Source organism: Monodelphis domestica, chromosome 5 (genome assembly GCF_027887165.1).
Source record: "Monodelphis domestica isolate mMonDom1 chromosome 5, mMonDom1.pri, whole genome shotgun sequence".
Taxonomy (NCBI): Eukaryota; Metazoa; Chordata; class Mammalia; order Didelphimorphia; family Didelphidae; genus Monodelphis; species Monodelphis domestica.
In genome coordinates this window covers 203384441-203408051 of record NC_077231.1, presented here as the reverse complement: position 1 = coordinate 203408051, position 23611 = coordinate 203384441, and the positions used below count along the sequence as shown (strand labels likewise).

Here is a 23611-nt window from a genome sequence, read left to right as displayed (position 1 = left end):
CTGCTCTCTTATCTCACTGGGCTATCTCTGACAAGCAGAGTGCCAATTGCAATGGAGGATTTGATCTTACCTAAAGTCAGAAAGGCTGAAAACCCTTTTTTGCTCTTTTTTTCTTCTTTATTAATAAATGCTTACAAATCTAGTAATAAGTCTCCACATTAATTTTTATTTATAACTCTAAGCAATCATGTCACAAACTCATGATGAACTTAATTATCGAAATAGTAATATGTAAAATGGTGGACTATTTTTCACTGTGATTCTTATGCTTACCACTAAGCTTAATGGCAAGGTTTAAACATGCACACTGAAATATTTCCCTAAAGATGTCATTGGGTAGATGATGGAAGAGGGACATAATTAGAAAAGAATGTGGGGCAGCTGGTGGCTCAGTGGATTGAGAGCCAAGCCTAGAGACAGGAGGTCTTGGGTTCAAATTTGGACTGACACTTCTAGATGAGTAACCCTGGGCAAGTCACTTAACCTCCACTGCCTAGCCTTTACCGCTCTTCTTCCTTGGAGATAATAAATAATATTGATTCTAAGATGGACGGTAAGGGCTAAAGAAAAGAATGTTTTATAAAAACAAAAGACATCCCAGATCAACTGAGGAATTGTTGAATAAATTATAATCCATGAATACAATAGAATGTTACTAGATCATAAGAAACAATAAACATGAAGAATTTAGAAACAGAAAACTTTATATGACATGATATAGTAATTAGAATAAGAAAAACAATATGATATGAAAGCCATTTCAATTAAAAGAAAAAAAAAAAGAACTGCCATAATTTTATTGAGCAAGATTGACTCCAGAGAAGAGCAAAAAATATGCATGATTTGCTAGGAGGAAAAGATACACTCAAAAATGAATGTAGTTTTAAAAAGACAGAAGATTAACAATAATAATCTAACTGAAAGGGGGCAGCTAGGTGACTAAATAGAGAGCCAAGACTCTAGATGGGAAGTTCTGGATTCAAATCTAACCTCAGAACTCCATAGCTATGTGATCAGGGGCAAGTCAATTAAATCCCCACTGCATAGCCTTTTAGTTCTCTTCTGCTTTGGATTGGACATTGAAGGTAAGAGTTTTGTTTTTGTTTTTTTTGTTTGTTTTTTTTAATCTAATTAACAAAAAGCAATAGTAAAGATAAGATCAAACATTTTAAAAGGACAATAATTCTCCTTTAAAAGGGCAAATGATAATATTCACTATCTGAATTTTAAATCTAATCTCAATAGATGTAATTTTAAATAGATGAAAACATAATGTTTACTTCCATTGAGTCAAGAGATTATAGTATCACATGTAGCTTTTGACTAGGAATCTAACAACTTTGGAGTTCTATTTTCAACTTGTACGAAAATTTAAACATATAGGAATGTTGCAGAGTGAAATAAGCAGAATCAGGATAACATTGTACACAATCACAGCAATATTGTGGAATGATTAAATATGTTACTTAGCTATTCTTAGCAATACAATGATCCAAAACAATTCTGAGGGACTTATGACAAAGAATGCTATCTACCTCCAGAAAAAGAACTGTTGAAGTCAGAATGTAGATAAAAGTATATGATTTATCAATTGTTTATTTGGGTTTATGTTTTCGGGTTTGGGTTTTATGAGATTACTTACTTACAACAATGAACTATATGGAAATATGTTTTTCATAATAATACATGTATAACCCAGATCAAATCACCTGCCAGCACTGGGAGAAGGAAGGAAAGGGATAGAGGGAGATAAGTTAAATCATATAACTTGGGAAAACTTGTGTAGAAATTTGTTATTATGTGTAATAAGTAAATTTTTTTTTATTTTAATAAATGATTTAACAAGTCAGTTCCCAGTTTCAGCATTTTAGGATTATATGAGCTTCTCATCTATCGTAGGAGGTCCTAGACAGAAGGATGACAAGTCAGTTTGTAATCCCTAAGAAATAAGACAGGTGATTGAAAAATGTGAGACCGACTTCTATTCAAGGCTGATCATCCAGAAGAACTTTCTCTTCCTTTTACCAGTTTTAAGGATATTTCATCTCATTATTGTAGGAAAAAAAAGATAGAAAGACAAGGAAGGTAAAGCTTCAATTGGTTAGTTTTTCTGTCTTTGGTACAGAAATGGCATAGGTGACTTACAAAAAAAAGGTTTAATTACTCTTTTTTGGCAGTACCTATGAATCTCATTTGTCCATACTACTACTATATTCTAGAAATCTGCTGGAAGTTTTTATTTGTAACATGGGCTAAAATGAGTAAATTTATGGGTATGAAAATGCAACAAGAAAGTTTTAAAATAAATCCGTTACCAGTATTAAAAAGCACAGCATATTTGGGTAAGCACCAGGAGAAGGAAGGTAGTGCCTTTTCTGCCCAGTCCATTTAAAAACTTACTGTAAAACTTTTTATGTTCAAAGTTTTCCTATTGTGGCAAACTGCATGATAGATGCATTTAAATAAAAGCATTTAAATTCTGAAATTTCAAACTCACCTTTAGTGCTTTTGGGGATGATCTGACTCCACCGTGGCTTATATTCCTGTTGACTGATATACTGGTTGAACAAACCATCTGTAAATGTAAAAAAAAAAATCCTTAACTTGCTTATACTTTTATATTATTAAAGTAAAATAGATAAGCATTTAAAAGTCTGTATTAAGCAAACTTGCTATTCAAGATTTTCTCCCCAGGAATACATAATATAAAATATATAACATGTCAGTCAATTTAGTGGCATATTTTCACAAAATATGTCTCATTTCATTTTCCATGCCATCCCAAATAAAATGGTACTATGTTAGTTGCCATAATCATTCAAAAGCTTTGCATGAGTGGCAGCTCATATCAAAGTTGGTATGCATCTCATTACTGTGGCACCTGTTAGTTACAAATTTGTTGCCACATTTAAATTAGGAGGAAAAGGACAAGTATGATCAAATAGCAAAATGGTCTAACTTAAGATTTCTGAATGGGAAAGATACAAATAAAGATGGGGGAAGATGCAATTTTATACTTAAAAAGAAAATAATTAGGAATAATATGAATACCTATACAGTAATAGATACTTGGATTTTCTTTTCTTTTTCTTTTTAAACCCATACCTTCTGTCTCATAACTGATAATAACTATCAGTCCAAAGGCAAAAGAGTGATGAGGTCTAGGGAATGGGGGTTAAGTGACTTGTCTGGCAAAATATCTAGTTAGTGTCTGAACTCAACTTGAAGCCAGGACTTCCCGTGTCTAGGTCTCTCTTCTCAAATCACTGAGCCACCTAGCTGCCCCCTGGGTTAAGTTTTAATATTATTTTCACTCAACACAAATGTAATCTATGAATCCAGGGTTCTGGAGAGAATGTGATAATTATTAGAAATATCTAATTGAGATATTTCACTGGCAACTTCTCAGTTCCCTTCCTCATTTCTAATATACTTTTTCTAATTAAGGCCTAGATTATATCCAAACAGAACTATTGCCTCCTCTGACAAAAAAAAAAGTACAGGAAACTTCTGACAGAAGGTCAAATATAAGTCACTGGATCAGAGCTAGAAAGGGACTGACAAATTCTTTAGTCTATTCTCATTTAATAAATAAAGAATGAGGCCCAGAAAGGTTAGGAAATAACTGGATCAGAACTTGAACTTAAGTTTTCCCACTCCAAACCCAACAATTTAGGTAATGCTACTTATTACTTATGTCACATTGTATAAGTTACTTCCCCTTACTGGTTTGTAAGTTTCTCAAATGTAATATAAGGTGATTGTATTACACGAACACAAATAACTTCTGGCTTTGAATCCTGTGGAATCTAGAATTCTATATATAATCCTCAAAGAGGAGGTCAATTAATAAAGATAACATTTAAAAATGTTTAATTTATGGTTAATGTGGGGTGTCAAGGGGCAAAGGGAGGGAAATATAAAAAAGTACCATGAAGCATGGAAACTGACCTCAAAGAAATTTGAAGAGATCAACTAGCACATAGGTTCTTAAGCTTCTCATGTATGTAGCTAATTTTTTGGCACTGTGACCAAACATGTAGACCTCTTCTAATACTTTCAAATGCATAAAATAAAATAATAGGATTACAAATGAAGTAAATTATAATGAAATATGGTAATATCAAAACACTAAAAGATTAATTCAAGATACAATTTATACAAGAATAACTAGCTGCCAGACTTCTGGTTCACATGAGCAACAAGATGGTGGACTAGATATTTTCTTTGATTCCCAAACCTTTCCAAATCAGAATTATGCACCAAGAAAAATAATTTCAGCTATTTTCATTAACTAGAACACTAAGAATTCAAAGGAAGGTTTAAAAAGGCAAACAAATCTAGGAACTGAAACTCACTGATTCACTCAGCACCCCTCCCAACCTATCAGCCTATTACCAATGTAACACCAGCTGATTCAAGAGTACATGGGCGTATGAATGGCAGCTTCACTTATAACCTAAATAAGTTAAAGAAATTCAATTGCCTCTCGTGCCACTTCACGCTCTCTCAAAAAAAAAGAACTGAAAACAGGTTAAGAAATTAACGAGAGCAACTAGATGGATGGCTCACAGGATTGAGAGCCACTGAGAGACTCGAGGTCCTGGGTTCAAATCTGATCTCAGATGTTTCCTAACTGTGTGACCTAGGCAAGTCACAACCTCATCTATCTAGCCCTTGCCAATCTTCTGCCTTGAAACTAATATTTAGTATTGCTTTTAAGTCAGAAGATATGGGTTTAAAAAAAAAACTTTAAAATTGTTGGATTCCCTATACACTATTATCCCAAAAGGATTTGTACTTTTTATCAGGAAATCATGTCAAAACTTCTCAGTTATTAGAAACAGAAAACAAGTGAAGATAGAAATAATTCACCATTCACCCCCTAGAGGAAAATCCCAAAGGAAAAAAAAAATTGCCCGGAATTTCATTGCCCAAATCCAGAGCTCCTATTTCAAATAAAAAATATAGCAGGCACCCTGAAAGAAGCAACTGAAGTTTCAAAAGGCATAGTCATGATCATACAAAATCTGGGAGCTTCTACTATAAATGAGAGATCTTAAAATGCAACATTCCAAAAGTTAAAAGAAAGAGGCTTACAACCAAGAATAACATTATGCAAAGCTCAGCACAAGGCCATAGGAAAGAAAATGATTCTATAAGGGAATAGAATGCTTGCAAGCATTTCTGATGAAATAATTGTAGCTGAGACAAAAACTTCAAAATACAAATACAAGAGTCCACAGAAAAATAAAGGTTAACTTTGAGTAACTCTAAGGAGTCAAAATTCAGGGTTAACATTGTAATGAGGGAGAGGAAGAAATAGATTCTGTGTAAAGGGAACCCCTTCTTCCTGGGATCATGAACTGTCTGCTTATGTCTAATCCAGCCCATTAGCTTGGCTGGAACGTTCCAAACAGAGGTCACAGGTTAAGAGCCTAGGATCATGACCCGGAACTAAGGATTATGGGGCCAAGTAAGAGAGACTTTGATTGGATCCTGAGATGTGATGGGACCAGCACACAGGGAAAGGAAGTGACATAGAGAAAGAGGACTACAAAAAATGAGACGATAGAGGAGATCAGACTCTTCTCTGGAGGTCCCTGGCTGGGGGTTTTCCTGGGATTCAGCACTGGTGGCTCAAGCAGATGACACTCGTGGACTGGGAAATATTTTTCCATTTCCTTCTGTGCAAATAGAAATTTGACACATCTGAACTACATTTACCCAGCATCCTTTTAAGTTAAGTCCTCACTTTAGTTCTGACATTTGGGAAAAAAATTTTGCTGAAACCCACTGTTTTTGGGCTTTTGCTTTGGTAAAGTGCAGCAAGTGTGTTCTCTCTGGCTCTATGCTCTGCTCACTTGGCTGAAGAAACCCCTTTTTCTCTCACTTTGTTGTTATTAAATCCTATAAATTTAATTAGTATTCATTCCTTTTTTACTCTCACAGTTTCCTCTTTATTTCTTTCTTAGACTATATTTATATTAAAACTAAATTTTTAAAAGCTACTATCAGGGGGCAGCTGGGTGGCACAGTGGGTTGAGAGTCAGGCCTAGAGATGGGAGGTCCTGGGTTCAAATCTGACCTCAGACACTTCCCAGCTGTGTGACCCTGGGCAAGTCACTTAGCCCCCTTGCCTAGCCCTTACCACTCTTTTGCCTTGAGCCAATACACAGTATTGACTCCAAGATGGAAGGTAAGGGTTAAAAAAAAAAAGCTACTATCAGCCTCATGACTTAAGGGTTAATTATTTTATAACGATGGCCACAACAATTTTTTAAACTAATATTATATTTCCAAACCAATTTCTAAATATTACATTCAGCAAAACATTTTCAATATTATAATTTTCTTAAAATCTTAATGTTTTAAAAGAGTATAGAGGAAGTTAAATAAGAAAAAAACAAAAACCTAGAGGAACTATTCTATGATTTGAAGAAAGGAAAGAAAAAGTAGAGCAAAAAGAATATACTAGCATATAAAGAAGGCATGGAAAGAAGATGAAACTTACCATTTCTCCTAATTGGAGTGCATGAGAATATACAAACATGGAACAAGGGGTGGGGGACTTAGGAAACAGGCAATGTATAATTCTTTTTTTTCTTCTATGAAATGGATAAAGGCAGGCTGAAAAGAGGCACTATATGGTGTAGAACTACATCACTTTTAGAGGACAGGTTTAGAAGGCCTCGTTAAGAGACAGGATAAAACCAGGGAAGGAATAGTTATAAACAAATTTCCTGATCCTGAAGGGGATTTAAAAGTGAAAAGTGATCCTAACTTTCTAAGGGTGTGTATTAGATCACCTCTTAAACAACTGGAGAGAGGCTGAAATAATTGTGAGATAGATAGATAGATAGATAGATAGATAGATAGATAGATAGATAGATAGATAGATAGATAGATAGATAGGAGTATTAGTATACAAGAACTGGCAAAACAGACAATTTAATAAAATTCTAAGTTGTATAAACTGATACAGGATGAAATTAGTAGAATCAGCAGAACAAAATCTACAAGGAGAATGGCACTAAAAGAAAAAACTCTGAAACACTTAAGATCTCTAATCAATGTAATAATCATGCATATTTCCCGAGGATATATGAGGAACATTGTTATCTAACTCCCAACAGAGGAAATATCCTAAATGCATAGCAAGTGACACATATTTTTGAGTTGTCCACTGTGAGGATTAGTTTGACTTGCATTTGCTTATTTATTCTAAGCATTTTTAACTTTCTCTTAGTTATTTTAGTAGGGATAAGGGTTGGAAGTGCTTGGGGAAAGAACCTTTAATAATATTGGTTAAAAAAAAAAGAGAGAGAGCCACTAAATTTTTCTTTTTTCAAATTGGCAGCAGAAACAGAAGTTCAGAAAGAAGTATAGACCAAGTAGGATAGTTTTAACAAAATGTAACTTGCCTGTCTCTTTTAGGTAAGTTTGTTCTTGCTTTAGCTTTGTCTGAGAGCATGAATGCTATCCTTCCTTTTTTTACATCAGCTGAAGAATAACAGATTCTGCTCTATCCCCTTATTTTAACTGTGTTTTTGTGTTTCAAATATTTCTTGTAAATGACTAACATTCATTCTGTTATTAATTTCGTTTTATGGGTGAGTTTATCCCATTCACAGTTATGATTGTTAACTATTTCCTTCTAGCCTATCGCTTTTGTTTATTCTTCAGTATTTGTCCCTCAACAAAGATCACTTTGGCACATAATCTATCCTCCCTCTGGCCTCTCCTACATTTTCTCAGTCCTTTCTGAGGAAGGAAGGGGGGAGGGGAGAGGAAGAGAAAGAGACAGAGACAGAAAGAAAAAGACAAAGAGAGGGAAAGAGAGAGAGGCAGGAAGATAGAGAGAGCACAGGGGAAGAACCACAATGACAGAATTTTCTTTCCTCTTGGAACCAGTTCAGATGAAAGTAAGGTTCAAACATTGCTATCCCCTCCCTTCATTTTCCTTTACAATGTGAAATCTCTTACTTCTGTGCCTTTTTTAAGGGAGAATTTAATTTGATGTGTTGTTTTAAAGTTGTTTAAAGGGGAATGTTAGATCTCTGGTAGAATGTTCCCTTTATTCTGCCATCTTGGTGTAAACCTTAAAATTTCTTAGACTTATAAATGTTGGAAATTTCACCATTGGGAAATTTCATACTTGGAAAATCTCTTACTGATAGTGTATTGGAATGTGAACCCCATTGGCATGGGAGGTTCCTTCTCCTTCCTTCTTAAGATTACTTTAGGACGGAAACCTTTTGCTGAACAATGGAAAGGGCTTTGACCTATGCTTAAGCACAGAACAGGAATTTCTTTGAGTCATGATTGATTTTAGAATTGATACAATGAGATACTTGGAATGACAGAATCAGGTCTTGGAAAATACAATTTCCACCCCACTCAGTCCTAACAGGATTTAGGAAGGGTTGCAGCATAGATCAAAATTTAATTATTTGAGAATATGACCTTCAACAGACATGTGCAAAGCCACAGACCTCTGGAGGTCCTGGGTTAAGCTAGAGCCACCATTGGCACAGGGAAATTGATGGACAGTGATTGGTAGAAGTGAGAACTGAGGGGAGGGAACTTGGATGGTTTCCTTAAAGATAGAGGGGTCTGAGGACTGGGGGGGGGGGGGGGGGGGGCGGGGGTGGTTGGAGAGTTTTGGCTCTGAGTGGTTGGAGAGGTGCTCTGAGAAGCTTGCTCTGAAGGAAGCTGAAGGTGGGGGCCTCTGAGACTGTTTCTCCATTTTGGTCACGTGAGTAATAGGGACTGATCTCTTTTCTTTGCCCCAGCTATCTAAGGGCTTGGGCCTTTTGGCCCAGCCTAAACAGAAGGGGTATTTAAGCCCTATTCCCTTCTCTCCCCTTTCTCTCTCCCTCTCTCTCTCTCTATCTCTAATTCCTTTCTTCCTCCTGTCTGTAATTAAACTCTATAAAAGGTTGATGGCTGGCTTGAGTTTTCATTTAGGAATTACATAGCTGAATTCCTTGGCGACCTTAAATTAATATATATCAGTCTTTTAAAAGTGATTTCCTTGTCACATTGGCTGGTCCTTTTAGTGAGATGGTTTTGAAAATAATTTTTTGAATTTAATATTTACTTTTTAAAAAAGGCAACCAGTAAGAAATAGTATGGTTTTGTAGAGAATGCTCTTTTTTGGTGTTCAAGCTACAAATTTTAAATAAAAAATTTAAAATATTAAAAAAAATATATGAACTCATGAGATTCTATCATTGGCCTCAGAAATAATAATTATTTGATCCACCCTGGTTCACAACTTCTCCCTCTCTTAATTCTTAATATGATTAGACTAAATCTTAGGAAATTTATTTCTAAATAGAATAGCATACAAAGCTAATGGGAGGGTTGGGATTATTTAGAAGCTATAGATATAACTAGAATATCTTATAAATCAAGTCAAAATAAATTAAGTCATATATGAACCTATCAATTAGATCTCCCCAACCCAAGTCGGACAATTTAAACTAACTTGGACATTTTAACTATCTTCTCTGCTTGCCTTTTCAACCACCCTTTGTTTTTTTTTCCCACTCAACTGTCTGTTAGCCAAAAATAATTCAACATTCAATGAGTTTTTCAAATCCACAAAAATTTTCCTAACCTGTCAGGTGGCAACTTCCACTATCAAAAACCATAAATTTCTAGTAGTAAGGATCATGTTTAATTAGTGAAGGTTGGGAACAAGCATTTATTAAGAACATACTACATTCCAGATTGATATTCACAACAATTCTATGAAGTGCTATTATTATCCATATTTAATAGTTGACTGAGGAAACCAAAGCAGACAGAGGTGAAATGACTTGCCCAAGATATTACATCTAGTAAATGTATGAGCCCAAATTTGAATTTTTCCTTACTCCAATACCAGGCCTGCTAAATCACCAAAGCTTCTAAAAGCAAGTCTCTTTTTATTCTCCTTATGACATAAGTTGTTTTTTTTAATTAAGGAATTATGAAAAAATCTGTAAGAATTATTTGGTGCATTCTCAAAAAGGAATTTTTAACCACCTTAAATTCCATAGAAATACCCCCTTAAAAGTAATGAATACAGATTTGGTTAAGTGGAAAAAACTCAAACATTACTACACTAGCATGGAAAACAGAATTCTTTACTGACTCCACTGCCAATGTTCCCACTCTACTTCTGGAAAGTTTCTAGACAAGACTGTAACAAGGAGAAGTATATTGTCATATAAAGATATATTTATACCTACTCAAAGAATCATGAGTTCCAGTCCTTCCCTATGGGTATACATACCCCAGTAAAAAGGGAAGACTGGTAGATCTTTTAGTTTTGGATGATCTAAAACCAGATATTCCCCAATTGGCACACTCACTATATACTTCAGAATTGGGAATATTGTAGGATGGAGTAGTTGTTCAGATGATGGGGTAGCTATCCCCTTGATTCTATATATTTTTACAATAAACCTTTCCTAAACTATGAATAAGAAGGCTTTACTTCCTACAATTTTAGATGAGCTATGAATCTATTACCAGGAAGATGAGAAAATATGAAGTAGAAAGACAGACAAGCTCATTAATTTTCCTACAGTAAATAGTACAATTAATGGAATTGGATGAAAAAGCATGGATAGGCTTTGTCTTTACCACTGGAGGGAGTACTCACATCAACAAGATCACTAATCTATTGAATTATGGGAATACAGTAAAAAATGTTTTACCCAGGATTAATCCACTGAAACTAACCAGCACTTTCACTTATCTAAAAGCTGATAATTGGTTTTCATAATAATGATCTTGATATAGCAAAAGGCCACATTAAAAAAATCAAAGATAAACACTATATAAAGCTATTGTGAATGTCAATTAAAATCTAATTGTATTCTTCAGTTAGTTAAGTTAGAATTTTGTTTAAAGTGAATGTGCATATAATTCCCTCTATTAGCCAAGTATCCAAATCTTCAACCAAATGGGGCAACAGAGTCTTTACAGAATCATTAGTGCAGTGCTACCATCTGTGCTAAGACAGCTTGACAGTTTCAAAAACTGCCCTACTTACTAGAATTGGCAGGTTATATTCAGAATAACAGTAGAAAGTCAAACATGCCCAAAGACATTACAGTAAACCTTGCTGGGCTATTTTTCCTACAATGTAAAACTGAGCATAGCTTAATAAGCTTTATGATTAGAGTAAATTAATATAGCAATTATTTTAGAGCTCGTTGGGTGAAATAGGACTGACCTATCCTAAGGTTAACAAAAGATTATAAGAGCTTAGTACTATAGGCATTACTCAACGCATAATATTTTTTAAAAGAAAAAAGTTCTTTCTCTGGCCACTAAATTGACATTTCCTTTGAGTCATATTATATGTTACCAAGTTTCTTGCATTAAAATAAACTATTCATGAAACATTCACTTCAAATAAAGCATATTCCTAATGCATTATATAAACCTGAAAATTCTGACACACTATTCAGCATTACTTGAAGAAATAATGAGAATTTGTTTATTCTCCTTTTCCCTTAATGAGTTTGATGTTCTCTCAAGGTTAAGAGACATTTTTTTAATAGTCAGGATAAACAACTATTTGCAACTATCTGAATGTAGCTCCAATTTCCAAATCTATATATCATACAACATGCTGGATCTAGAGTCAGAAAAACTGGTTGGGAATTTCAACTCTGAAAATGGCTTCATGAGTAAGTTATTTAATATCTGGGTCTGAGTTTCCTGTAAATTGAGAGAAATGAACTAAATAAACTCTAAAGCCTATCATACAATCTATGATCCCAGAGTTAGAAGATGGATTGCATTTAAACATTATGTTTTTTCTATTGTCTCAACCTAAGGTGAAATATTATATTAAGAGCCTTAATTAAGGGAATTTTTCCTGGGTTGAAACATATGAAACCTTCCAGATGCTTTAACATAGAATATTTGGACTTTTATGCTAAAGAATATTGTTTGTACCGTCACAATCAGAACAAATGTGAGAAAAATCATACTATGACCTAAAAAAAACACTATAATTACTCTATTATGACAGACTATACCTGTGAAGAAATGACAATTCTCTTCTATTGTATCTTCAGTTTCTTTTTATAATACTTCTTTTATTCTCTGGAACTAGTTTGGAGATACTCCAAATCCCTTACCAGAAACATTCCCATCAGTTGGGAGAAATTCCATATTTCGCCTGCTCACATTTGAACAGGGCACAAGACAGTTTGAGATGTCTGTTTAATCTATCCATGAAACAATCTTGTAGTTTTTGAGACAGCACAACTATATGTAATCAGTGAAGATATGTGAGTGATATTAATAAATTAGGTTTCTAGATCTACTGGTAAGAATTACATTGTCATTTAACTACCTCACAGGGAAAGTGGTGACTTAGTTATTAACTTTATTATTAATCCTTATTAAGGATGATGCATTTCATAAATTAAAATACTCTTTAATCACACTTGTTGCTTTTTGCAGGGAAAACTAGGTTGATCAAACAAATCTGAGCAAACAACAAATGAAGAGGATCATATATGGGGCAGATGGGATTTTAGTTAGTTACTTCTAATAAAACAGAACTGGTATTTAAGGACCTTTACAGACATATTGAAGGGAAACAGTATAGCAAACACATTATAAATTTAATAAAAAGGTAAATTCTTCCTATTTTCTTCTTCTGGAAGATAACATGAACTTAATATGATTGAACATTTATTTTTACATGGGAGTGAACACACACACACACACACACACACACACACACACACACACACACACCAGGGAGAGAAGTTTAATGTTTTAGATGTAGACCTGCAACAGTATCAGCTTCATCAGTTACACTAACAAGGTGAGTCAAACAAAAATAATCACATATAACGTGAAGAGAAAAAAATGAACATTTTGGATGTATTAATCTTATTTTATTGTAAAAGCATTTCCATATGCCTTTTGTAAGGATCAAAATGTTTGGAGAATTTTTTATGAAATTATGTGGTCGCCAATATTTATTATATCTAAAGCCAGAAATTTATTTACAAGTATTCATAAATAGAGAGGAAACAAGAAATCAGAGAAATGTGAGGGGGATAGAAGTTATTTGTCCTATTTCAACCAGGAAAGCTTATGGTGAGTATCCATGCAGCCTCCTCCAAGATGGAACCTAGTCTCTTAGGAAACTAGGGAAGTAGTCAACCTTTCAGTCACCCAACGAAGTACTCCAGGAGTCAGAATCTAAGATGAAGCCGAACTCCAAGCCACAGTCTTCAGCAAACTCCCTCAAAGACTCTCCCCAGTTAGAAGACTACCTCTAGAAGACAATCTCTTCAGACTATCTTCTCAAAGACCATCTCCAAGACAGAGTTCAGGGCTTGCTTTTATGGTGATTCCTTGTTCCTGTCCCTCTTCACAATTTTCAAAATTGTCTAGCACTGTCCTGGGAGTTGACAGTTTCCTTACTGAACAGTTTCTGAGGGTGTGAAACCATATAAGTTTCTGACTGATTTGAGTTTCTGAGGGTGTGAACTCTTAAAAGAATTCCCAAGTTTCTGATTGAGTAAAAAAGCTCTTCCAAGTATCTTGTTGGCCTCTCACCTAGCACGAAGTAGAGTGTGAATTCACCAAGTGGTTTGTGAGCTCTGTAAAAAGGGAGATTTTGAACCCTAGACTTCAATCCCCACAAGTCCTTGGTATTTCCCAGAATTCCCTATAATCTCACCTGAGTCTCCATGTTGGCAAGATCACAATTGGTATTTAATTGGCAGTAAGGCCTCCAATGCTCTCTTCTCTTCCATTGAAATGATGTAGTAAGTTTTATTGGTAAGCTAAGCCTGGGGATTTTGAATGGGCTAATCAGCCATGGGCATGTGGCTTTTATTTTGTATCCTTGATTTCTAGTAATCCTTAATAAACCTCATAAAATATAATATTTTTAATTAAAGAAATAATTTAATTTTTACAGTTCCTCCACCTAGTTCAAGGTTGTGTTGATTCAATCAAAAGATAGACAAAGGAGAGTTAATCTTGTCTTCACATCTATAGAGGTACTTAACTTAGTGTTAACTCAGGATAGACAATAGAGTAAAAAAAATCTCTTTCACAATCCCCTCTGTGATCCTTTGGGAGACAAGTCTCCCTAATGGATCATTTTGAACTACAGTAGTTAGAAATGAGAGAGAGAGAGAGAGAGAGAGAGAGAGAGAGAGAGAGAGAGAGAGAGAGAGAGAGAGAGAGAGAGAGAGAGAGAGAGAGAGAGAGTGAGAGAGAGAGAGTGAGAGAGCTCACCAATGTTTTCTAGGGGCATTGACAATAAGCAACCCCCTGTGGCATACAAGTTTACATTCAAAATACTTATATTCAACCCCCAAAAGTTCAATCACTTATACTCCAAAGTTTTATGCGGGATCTTCTGATGCTGTGGAGACTTCTCCAGGCATCTTCGTGGTGCCTTCTTTAAATAATTCATCTTCTAGATTAAAGAAGTTACCAAGTTCTCTTTCCTGAAACGTTTCTTTCTCAAAAAAATTTTTTAGTTTTATGGTAATTATAAAATCCCTATGGCAATTATATACTTTCCAGAACCTAATTACCCCACCTTGAAAAACAGAGGAAAAAACTGACAGTTTGAACTCCAGAACAAATTTACTAAAATTGGTTAAGGTCTTTTTGCATCTCTTCAAACTTCAGTATATACTTCTAAGTATTTATGTGACTATTCATAAAGCAATTTAGATTCTTAATTTTTAACATAAGATTAATGACCATTACAATCACAAAAATATAATGCTATTTGTTCTACTGTCTGGCAATCTCATGGAAAAATACAAATGCAAGATATTAAGCCACATTTGTAAACTGAATATAAGGAAACTTATTTTAAAGGAGAAATAAAATTTCAGTGTTTTCATTTGCCCATCTCTGGAAAATACATGAAAAGAAAATACAAGAGTTGGGAAAGGTAAACTTGTCTGCCAAAAACTATTTAAAATAACGATTTGAAGCTAAAAAGAAAACACACAAACGCGCGCGCGCGCACACACACACACACACACACACACACACACACACACACACACAAGGGAAGACTCGGCACATCCATGTATTTGAATATGTTGCTCTTTGTACACAGTGTCCTTAGACTAGCATCTCCCCCAGGTTAGATGCTAATTCTATTTCAAATATCATCTCCTTCAGAGTTTTCTCCAAAGCCATAGGAAATCAAAATTCTAGATAGGAGTTTGAAAGTCATATGAACAAGTAAAACATAAGGCTTAAAAAAAAATGCATTCTTAATAATGTTCTTTCTTCAAAATAAAAATTTTGGTGGTTCAATGTATTGAGAACCACGCCTAGAGACAGGAGGTCCTGCCTTCAAATTTGGCCTCAAATACTTTTTAGCTGTACGACTTTGGGGAAGTCACTTAATTCTCATTGTCTATTACTCCTCTTCTGCATTGGAACCAATACACAGTATTGATTCTAAGACAGATGGTAAGGGTTTAAAAATGAAATAAAATAAAGACTAAGCACTAGGTTTGTCAATAATAACAGAATAAAATTAGCCATTTCAAATTAAAATTATGTCCTCTTCTCTCTTCACCTGGAGTGTTTGACCATTTGCTATACTGTCGCCAACATCTATGTTGTACAAAATCAAAAGCTTGTAATTATTCTTTAAGACAGTGGTTGGTCTGTGAACTTGGGATAGTTTTTGTTTCTGAATAAAGTTTTATTATTTTTTAAATTGTGGGAGTAAAAATTCTGAGTTTGTTGGCCATACTAAAACAGTCAAGAGGATGAAATTTGCTTGCCCCTGCTTTGAGCAATGGACAGTCATGACCATGACATATTAAATAAAGTTTCAGGAAGAAAAACTGTCAATAAAAATGTAAAGACAGCAATAAAGACAAATATTGCTAAAATGTTTTTATTTGAATTAAAAGAAATGCTCTCCATGTGGAAACAGTTTTGTGTGATTACTTTCAGTATATTCTAACATAAAATTTTACCTTTCAGAGATCTTCTTTTATGAATACAGTCTCTATTTAGACCAACACGGTAAATAAGAATTTGGCAACCAAAAGCTAACTTTTCTAAAGATCATACTTATTCTCAAGTGAGGATTCTTAACCTGAAGTCTACTTAATATTCAGATAACTGTAGGTCAAAATAATTGGTTTCCCTTGTGAGTCTAACCATTATATTTTATGAACTATAAAAGGGAATTCTTTGCTCTCTTTGAGTTTACACTTGTGAAAGGGAATTCTATGTATTCCCTTTGTCTATTATGAGTTAACACTTCAGTTAACAATAACTTAAGTACCCCTACTTAGTACCTCACTAGACTGAAGACAGGATTAGCTCTCCTTTGTCTTCTTTTAAAGTGAAAATCAACAGAAGATTGAAGACCTATACTTAGTAAAAGGTGAGATTTAGAAAACTTACACCCTCAACTGTGAATCCTTTTGATGAGAACTTAACCTTCAGAAGGTGAGAAGGTCCATCCCACAGACATTGCCCCCTGGGCAGTGCTAGACAATTTGGAAACTATGATTGGCCCCTGTGAAGAGGGGCAGGAACAAGGAGTCACCATAAAAAGCAAGTCCTGAACTCTCTTAGGGCAGATTATCTTTGAGAAGATAGTCTGAAAAGACTGTCTTCTGGAGATAGTCTTAGTCTTTGAGGAAGCTTTGCTGGAGACTATGGCTTGGTTCATAGGTTCATAGCTAGGCTTCTACTTGGACTCTGACTCTTGGATTATTTCGTTGGGTGAGTATAAAGCTGACCCCTTCCCTAGCTTCTGGAGAGACTAGCTTCCATTTGTATGGTTACTTACTACCAGCCTTCCTGGTTGAGAGCTAATTAATCTCTGCCTGGATTAAGCAGACCCAGAGTAAAACATTTAGGTTGATAGGATAGATACCCTCTCAATGCCCCCCCCCCCCCGCCCTCCACTATTTCTCTTCTTTATTGTTTCCTCTCTTTTTGTAAATATTTGTAAATAAATTTCTGACTCAAGATATAATACTGGCAACCACATAATTTCATATAATCATCGCCCAACCATTAATTTTAACATTTACAGAACTTAAAAATATTATTCCGAGGCCTTGATAGCCTATACGAGACTGTCCTAAAAGTCCATGGCACACAAAGAATGGTTAAGAACCATTCCTCATTCCAGAATAATAATGAGGCAGTTATCCAAAATCTTTGGATTGGCTAAGAGGACCAAAAAAATAATGAGCCAACACCACAGTGTTACAATAAATGTGAAATGCCAATGGTCCTGCACAATAAAAGGAAACACATCTTCACACAAATAACTTGGCTAGCCTTCTGATGAGCCTTTTCTGATGCAATTGCTAGGAAACACTGCCTGCTATTCTATGTTCAAACAGTGTGTGTTAAGTCCTTATACAATACTTCCCTCAAAGCTTACTACCTTTATCTGTTGAGCTTTACTCTATTTGGCTATATCCTCAATGTGGCTAGTTTGACAATCTGGTGAGAAATACTTTGAAACTCCTCAACCCAAAATAAAAAAGCCTGTGCTAACCTTTGTTGCTCTCAGATGTTCCAATAAAGAAGACCTATAGTATAATTCATGCTGGAACATTGAGCCAGAGAGTGACTGGTTATCTTACTTTTCTAAATTTCCAGTCTCTTCATATCTAAAACAACAGTTAATACTGAAAAGAGATGGATTTAAAGATTCTTTCCAACTCTAAAATTTAAAGTGTTTAAGTGCTCACAATAAAGGCAATCAAGTGAAATACTTAATATTTATTTCTGAATAAGAATTCTTAATTGGGTTTTATCATAATCAGGTCATACTGTAACTTTAAACTTAAGAATTAGAAAACTCTTAAAGGAAGAGATATTAACCTCTTTAAAGAAAGCTGTATGTAGAGGAAGAACACTATTATGATGAACATACCAACTACATTGAGTATCACTGTTGTTAACTTCAAGAAAATTTATCAATAAAAAATATGAAAGTCAAATTTCCCTGAATGACTTTCTAAGAGATTTCAGCCACATTAATCATACCTTTCCAATAAGCTTTTCTGCATTGAAACATCATTAATTATGCTCAATTAACATTTATATGAGAGCAAAACTCTAGCATTCTGCCCATAGATGTTATACTAAATAAGGGCCCTTATATAATCTGCATATATAGTACACATTTAGACCATTTAAAAGAACTAAGAACATAAGCTAACAACTGCACTTACTACAAGTTGCTGGAATCGGTAAAAAAAAAGTACAGGCCCATGCTCTTGTCATGTTACCATCTCACCAAACCTCAATTTCCTATTCTGTCATAACTGCACCACAACTTCTTGTGACTCCCTCACAAGGACATTTGTTTAGTGTTTGATAATTTATAAATGAACTAGAATACATAAAAGTGTACTATAATCTATAAAATGCAACATAGGTAATGGGGTATTATTTGATCTCCAAATTCCATTTCTGAGAATGAAGCACATTTGATGTTTTTTGAATGAAGGAAAAATTAGTCTCATTTATATTATGGGTTCCTGGAAAGCAACATACTTACTGAATGAAAAAAAAGATATACATATTAGAAATATGAGAAAGTCTCACAAACAGAAGGAAAATACAAATGTGTATATAATCTGTCAGTATGTTTGAAACTAAGCCTTAAGGAATTCAGAGATTTAAACACTGCTCCCTTCCCTAACAAATTACAAAAAAATTACAAAAAAAAATACATATTTTCACTTTTCTGGTATATAAATGTAGCTTCACCTTTTTTTTTTAGTATGATTTTTGTTAATGTTGTTGTTTTAGGAGTAACATTTCCATCTCCAACTGGTTAATTTTGTCCTCTGAAGCCTACTGGACACTGCTTTTCCTCCTAGCAATACCACACAAGAGGAAACAACTACTAATTCAAGAATGTTCAATAATCCAATGGAAGTGCAGAGACTACTGCCAGGATACTAAGAACTCCATTAGGGGGGAAAAAAGTGAAATGCAGATCTACAGTCTTTAAATATACACTATATTTAAATAAAGGTGCTGGAACACCATCTTAAACAATAGTTATTTGTTTTCCTTTCTACAAAAAATGTGAAATTGGAAATGATCTCTGTAATTGAGTCTTTCCCATTTTGCAGACTTGGCCTTTCTGATCTCCCAGAAGCCAAAAGGAATGCCACTTACTTCCTTATTTGTCCAACAGCATCATCAATGAAGTAAGCAGAAACCTGTATAATCTTGGAAGAAATGTTTACTAACTGGATGATTCTGCAGAGCCAGCTAAGAACTCAAAGCATGCCTAGAATATATATCTCATAGAAACTGTTGCTACCAATTTCTTTTGAGATTTTTTTTCTTTCATATATAGTATATCTACCCATTTTAACTACAAAAAGGTGAACTAACCAAAAAAGGTGTTAAGTAACCAAAAAAGGTACAATCTAACCAAAGAAGGTGTGAATTAAAGAGTGGGCAGTGCTGGAGAGGAGCATCTGCTGTGATTGGTAGACGTGAAATTTAGGGGAGGTGACACATGAGAAAAAATCTTTAAAAAGAGGACCAGAGGCTAAAAGAATGGATATATATTCGATTCGAGATTCCAGTTGGATGGAAGAACTCTGACTCGGAGTAAAGACTGGAGGACAGACATTTGAGGAGAGATTGGAAGAGGAATTTAACCCTGGAGGAACTTGTGCAGGAGACCTCAGACTGCTTTCCTTTTAGACAGTCAATATTGGTGAGTGAAAGGCTGACTTAGTGACCCTGCCTTTCTGGAGGCGTGAAGCCTCCAGGAAAGGCCCCTTGTCTTGAGATTCTTTTTCTTCTGGCTGGGGCTTAGAATTTCTAACTGGTATCAGTGGAAGTAGAGCTCTGTCTCTCTTCTCTCCTTCTCTCTTCCTTAATATCTTCCCTCTATTGTAAATAAACTACCATAAATTCCATTTACTTTAGTAATTCATTTTGGGATTTACAAATTAGATCCCTGGCGACCACCTAATTAATATTTCAGTCTCAACCACAATTAAATTTAACACCTGAGTTATAGGAAATTAATAAATAAATGAATTTAAAGAAGAAAATTGATACACAAAGTGCAATTATTAATGAAACTATATTTAACTTAGTTATTAGATAGGTATAATCCACTTATGATTATAATTTCTTTCTTTTCTCATAACAACCTAAAAATAAATTACCTCAAGTAATGGTTTTTAAAAAGACAGGAAGTATATCTTAATAACAGCTTTGTATCTATTCTGGCCATGAATAGAGGGCTGTACATAGTAAAGTGTTTAAAAAACAATTAAATGAAAAAGGAGAAATATTAAATCTCTACATAGATCTGGTTAAAGAATCTGAATTTCTTGTTATACTTTGAATGTTCCCATCTATTTTTATTCTACCTTTTATGTTCTTTAGTAGAGCTAAAAGCTATTCTTTTGGAATTAAGCACTATTTTAAATAAATCAAAATATCCTAGAAAGCCAATACCCAGTTTATTGTCTGGTTACAAAGTAAACTCCCTGGTATCTGATACATGTGTGTGCTCAACAACATACAGTGATAACAACTCTGTCTCAAACACTGTAGTAAAGAAACTGAAGGTACAGCCACCCTAGGTCATCTCAACTCAACAAAGGATCATTAACTACCAAGCTAACTACATTTCCCTTAATTTACTCTTCTGTCAAATTATGGTATTCACATCCTGTCATGCAAAACTGTGAAATATCAATGTTTGATAAGTACTTAGATACACTCAAGTCAATGCCACAACTATTTGCTGAGTGTCTCATATCTTTTAGCACTATAGTCCTAGGCACTACAGTGTGTTAATAAGAACAGTTCACATTTACATGAGAATTTATAAACTTCAAGATGAGTTTTTAATTTATGCCTATTTCTTCATCTATAAGTGAAGTCTATAAAAATTATTTCCATTTGCAGATGAAGAAATAGGCACAGGAGGTTAAAAATCTTGCCCAGAGTCACACAGTAAATGACACAAGATCAATACTTTGCTATATCACTGTATAGTTTGATTATAATGTAATAGGATTGGTTTAAAAAAAAATACAAGAATTTATATACATTCTTTTCAAACTTATCATCTTAAAAGGCAATATATTACAACAGTCTTAGCATTTCTGTTAACATTAAAAAATATATTTTATGGGCAGCTGGGTAGCTCAGTGGATTGAGAGCCAGGCCTAGAGACAGGAGGTCCTGGGTTCAAATCTAACCTCAGACACTTCCCAGCTGTGTGACCCTGGGCAAGTCACTTGACCCCTATTGCCTATCCCTTACCGCTCTTCTGCCTTGGAGCCAATACAAAGCATTGACTCCAAGAAGGAAGGTAAAGGCTTCTAAAAAAATAAATAAATAAAAAATAAAAAAATATTTTTGAATCATTTTCAAAACCACTTTGTAATCTGCCTACATAAAAAAATCAATCATAATTACTTCACTGAGACAGCCTTTAAAAAAAAAAAAACAGAGCTAGGTCAGGGCTCTTTTGGAATCCTAATCCTCTTTTTGGTAATCTGATGAAACTTATGGATATAATATAATTATATAACACTATATAATTATATAATTTTTAAAAATTAATTAAAGTACATGCTAAATTTCAATTAGATGTTAGTAAGAATAAAGATGCTATGGGGAGCATCACTGAAACTAAAGTTTATCATCCCAAGATGCCTACCCCTAGTGCTTACTGAGTACAATATTCATTTGAACATATAAAAGTATGTTTGAACCTTATAGTAAGAGCTTCTGCCCACAGAAGTTACTTTATTAAGAAGATGAGATGTAAATTAAAGCATCATATTATCAAAATAAATAGAATAATTTTATACCCACAGAGTATGAGGTCCCTTCCTCCCAAACCAACCTAAACTGACATTTAAATTACCTTACCATTTACAGCTTTTTCAATCAACTCTTCACAAGCATCAAAATCGCCCTTCAACACCAATTTATCATGCAGATCAGTTAACATGGGATGTTCCAGGGCAATCTTGGTTTTTTTCTGTAGTGATTCAAAAGCTTCAGTATAGTTGTGTTGACGAAAGTGTTTTAGACAAAGGCGAATGGCTTCCTGTTCGCGGTACTACTAGAACACAAGAAAAAGTAAAAGGAGAGATTTGCTTTGTTGCAACTGTTAATGATACAAAATACCAATGTAAAGTCAGGAAATCTATTACTCACAGGAGTAACAATACTAACTTCCCCCACTTTACGACATTATAAATTATTTTTTTTCCTCTATAAATGTCAAGACAATAACTTTATCCAAGCATCTGATGATCATTGGATAAGGGTAATATATAAGTAATCATTTCTATAACTATTTAAAATTATTTATACAAGTATGGCAATGAACAATAATAAAACTACATACTTTGGAAGAAAAAAATTAGTCCTTTTCATTAAAAGAGAAGCAAATAAATGTACAGATTACATAAGAATTAACATAGGACATTTGGGAACTAACCTCATTATAATGTGACGGTGAATTAGGTCATCATGTTCATTGTGCTTTGTTGCTCAAGAAATATTTATATTTATAATAACCATCACTTTTAAATAAAGCAACAGTTATCAGATATTTACATACTCCTACCACTAGTATATGTAATACTAGACTGTATCTATGTGACCCATTCAGCTTCTCTGTTCCTCAATGCCCACATCCTTCCCTATATCCACAAAAAGATGATATAACAAAACTTCAATGAACTAGACATGCTTCTTTATCCAACAAGGGATATCAACTAATTGCTTTTTCCACCTCTAATTCCTTTTACCATCTGCTATTACAAAGGAAAGGATGAAGAAGTCAGAAACATACTTTTTAAAGCACCATACAATACAATAAGAATTACTAATAAGAATAATGACATTAAAAGAAAACAGGCAAAACTTAAAATTGTCATCCTATATTTAGTGAAGAAGGAATATCACTTAATCTTTGAAAAAGATTACAAGGTTCTACCATTAGCTCTTTTACCTTTCTCTACTTTCTCTCACATCTATTCTTATGGCTTCAACTATTATCTCTATAAATTCCAATTAATTGAATTTAACAAACTTTTAAAAAGTGTTTACTGTTTATATTTGGATAAGACAGTATAAGTGGGAAATATGATACAAAAATATATAAACCCAAATTCATGAGAGGCACAAAACCACAAGCAATGAAGTCCAAGAAAGAGCTTTATTGAAAGAATGAATCAGCAAATTCTATTAGAGGAGACAGCATTTGAATTAGGCATTAAAGGCAGGAAGAATTACATCAAATGAATGGAGAAGTTAAGGAACAGTTTGGGGAATAGGTGAAGAGGTAGAGATTGCAAATAAAGGAATCTGTGTGAGCAAAAGGCAGAGATATTGTTAAAGGAAGGATTTGCTCCTGGGGATAAAGGAGATAAAGATAAAGATAAATTAATTAGTTTAGCTTTTTGGGAGGGTAGAATACTTGAAAGGAAGAATTATGATATAAAGTTGGAAAAGAAAGAATGACCCGGTTGTAGAGGGCCTTAAATACAAGACACAGGAATATGAATTATACTTGGAAACTAAGATGGAGTTTCTG

At 34.2% G+C, this 23611-nt stretch overlaps 1 protein-coding gene across 4 annotated transcripts in view; it reads right to left on the bottom strand.

Moving 5' to 3' along the window:
* Positions 1-23611, bottom strand: part of MKLN1 (muskelin 1) — a 242854-nt gene that overhangs the window by 128441 nt on the left and 90802 nt on the right. For 3 of the 4 annotated variants that reach the window (XM_001367124.4, XM_016426163.2, XM_016426164.2), the window contains 2 exons: positions 21934-22126; positions 2498-2575 (listed from right to left, as the gene is read on the bottom strand). In XM_001367124.4, the coding sequence (XP_001367161.1) occupies positions 2498-2575; positions 21934-22126 (271 nt within the window). Of the gene's footprint in view, positions 1-2497; positions 2576-21933; positions 22130-23611 lie in introns of all 4 variants that reach the window. The other variant, XM_056800884.1, reaches the window with a different exon arrangement.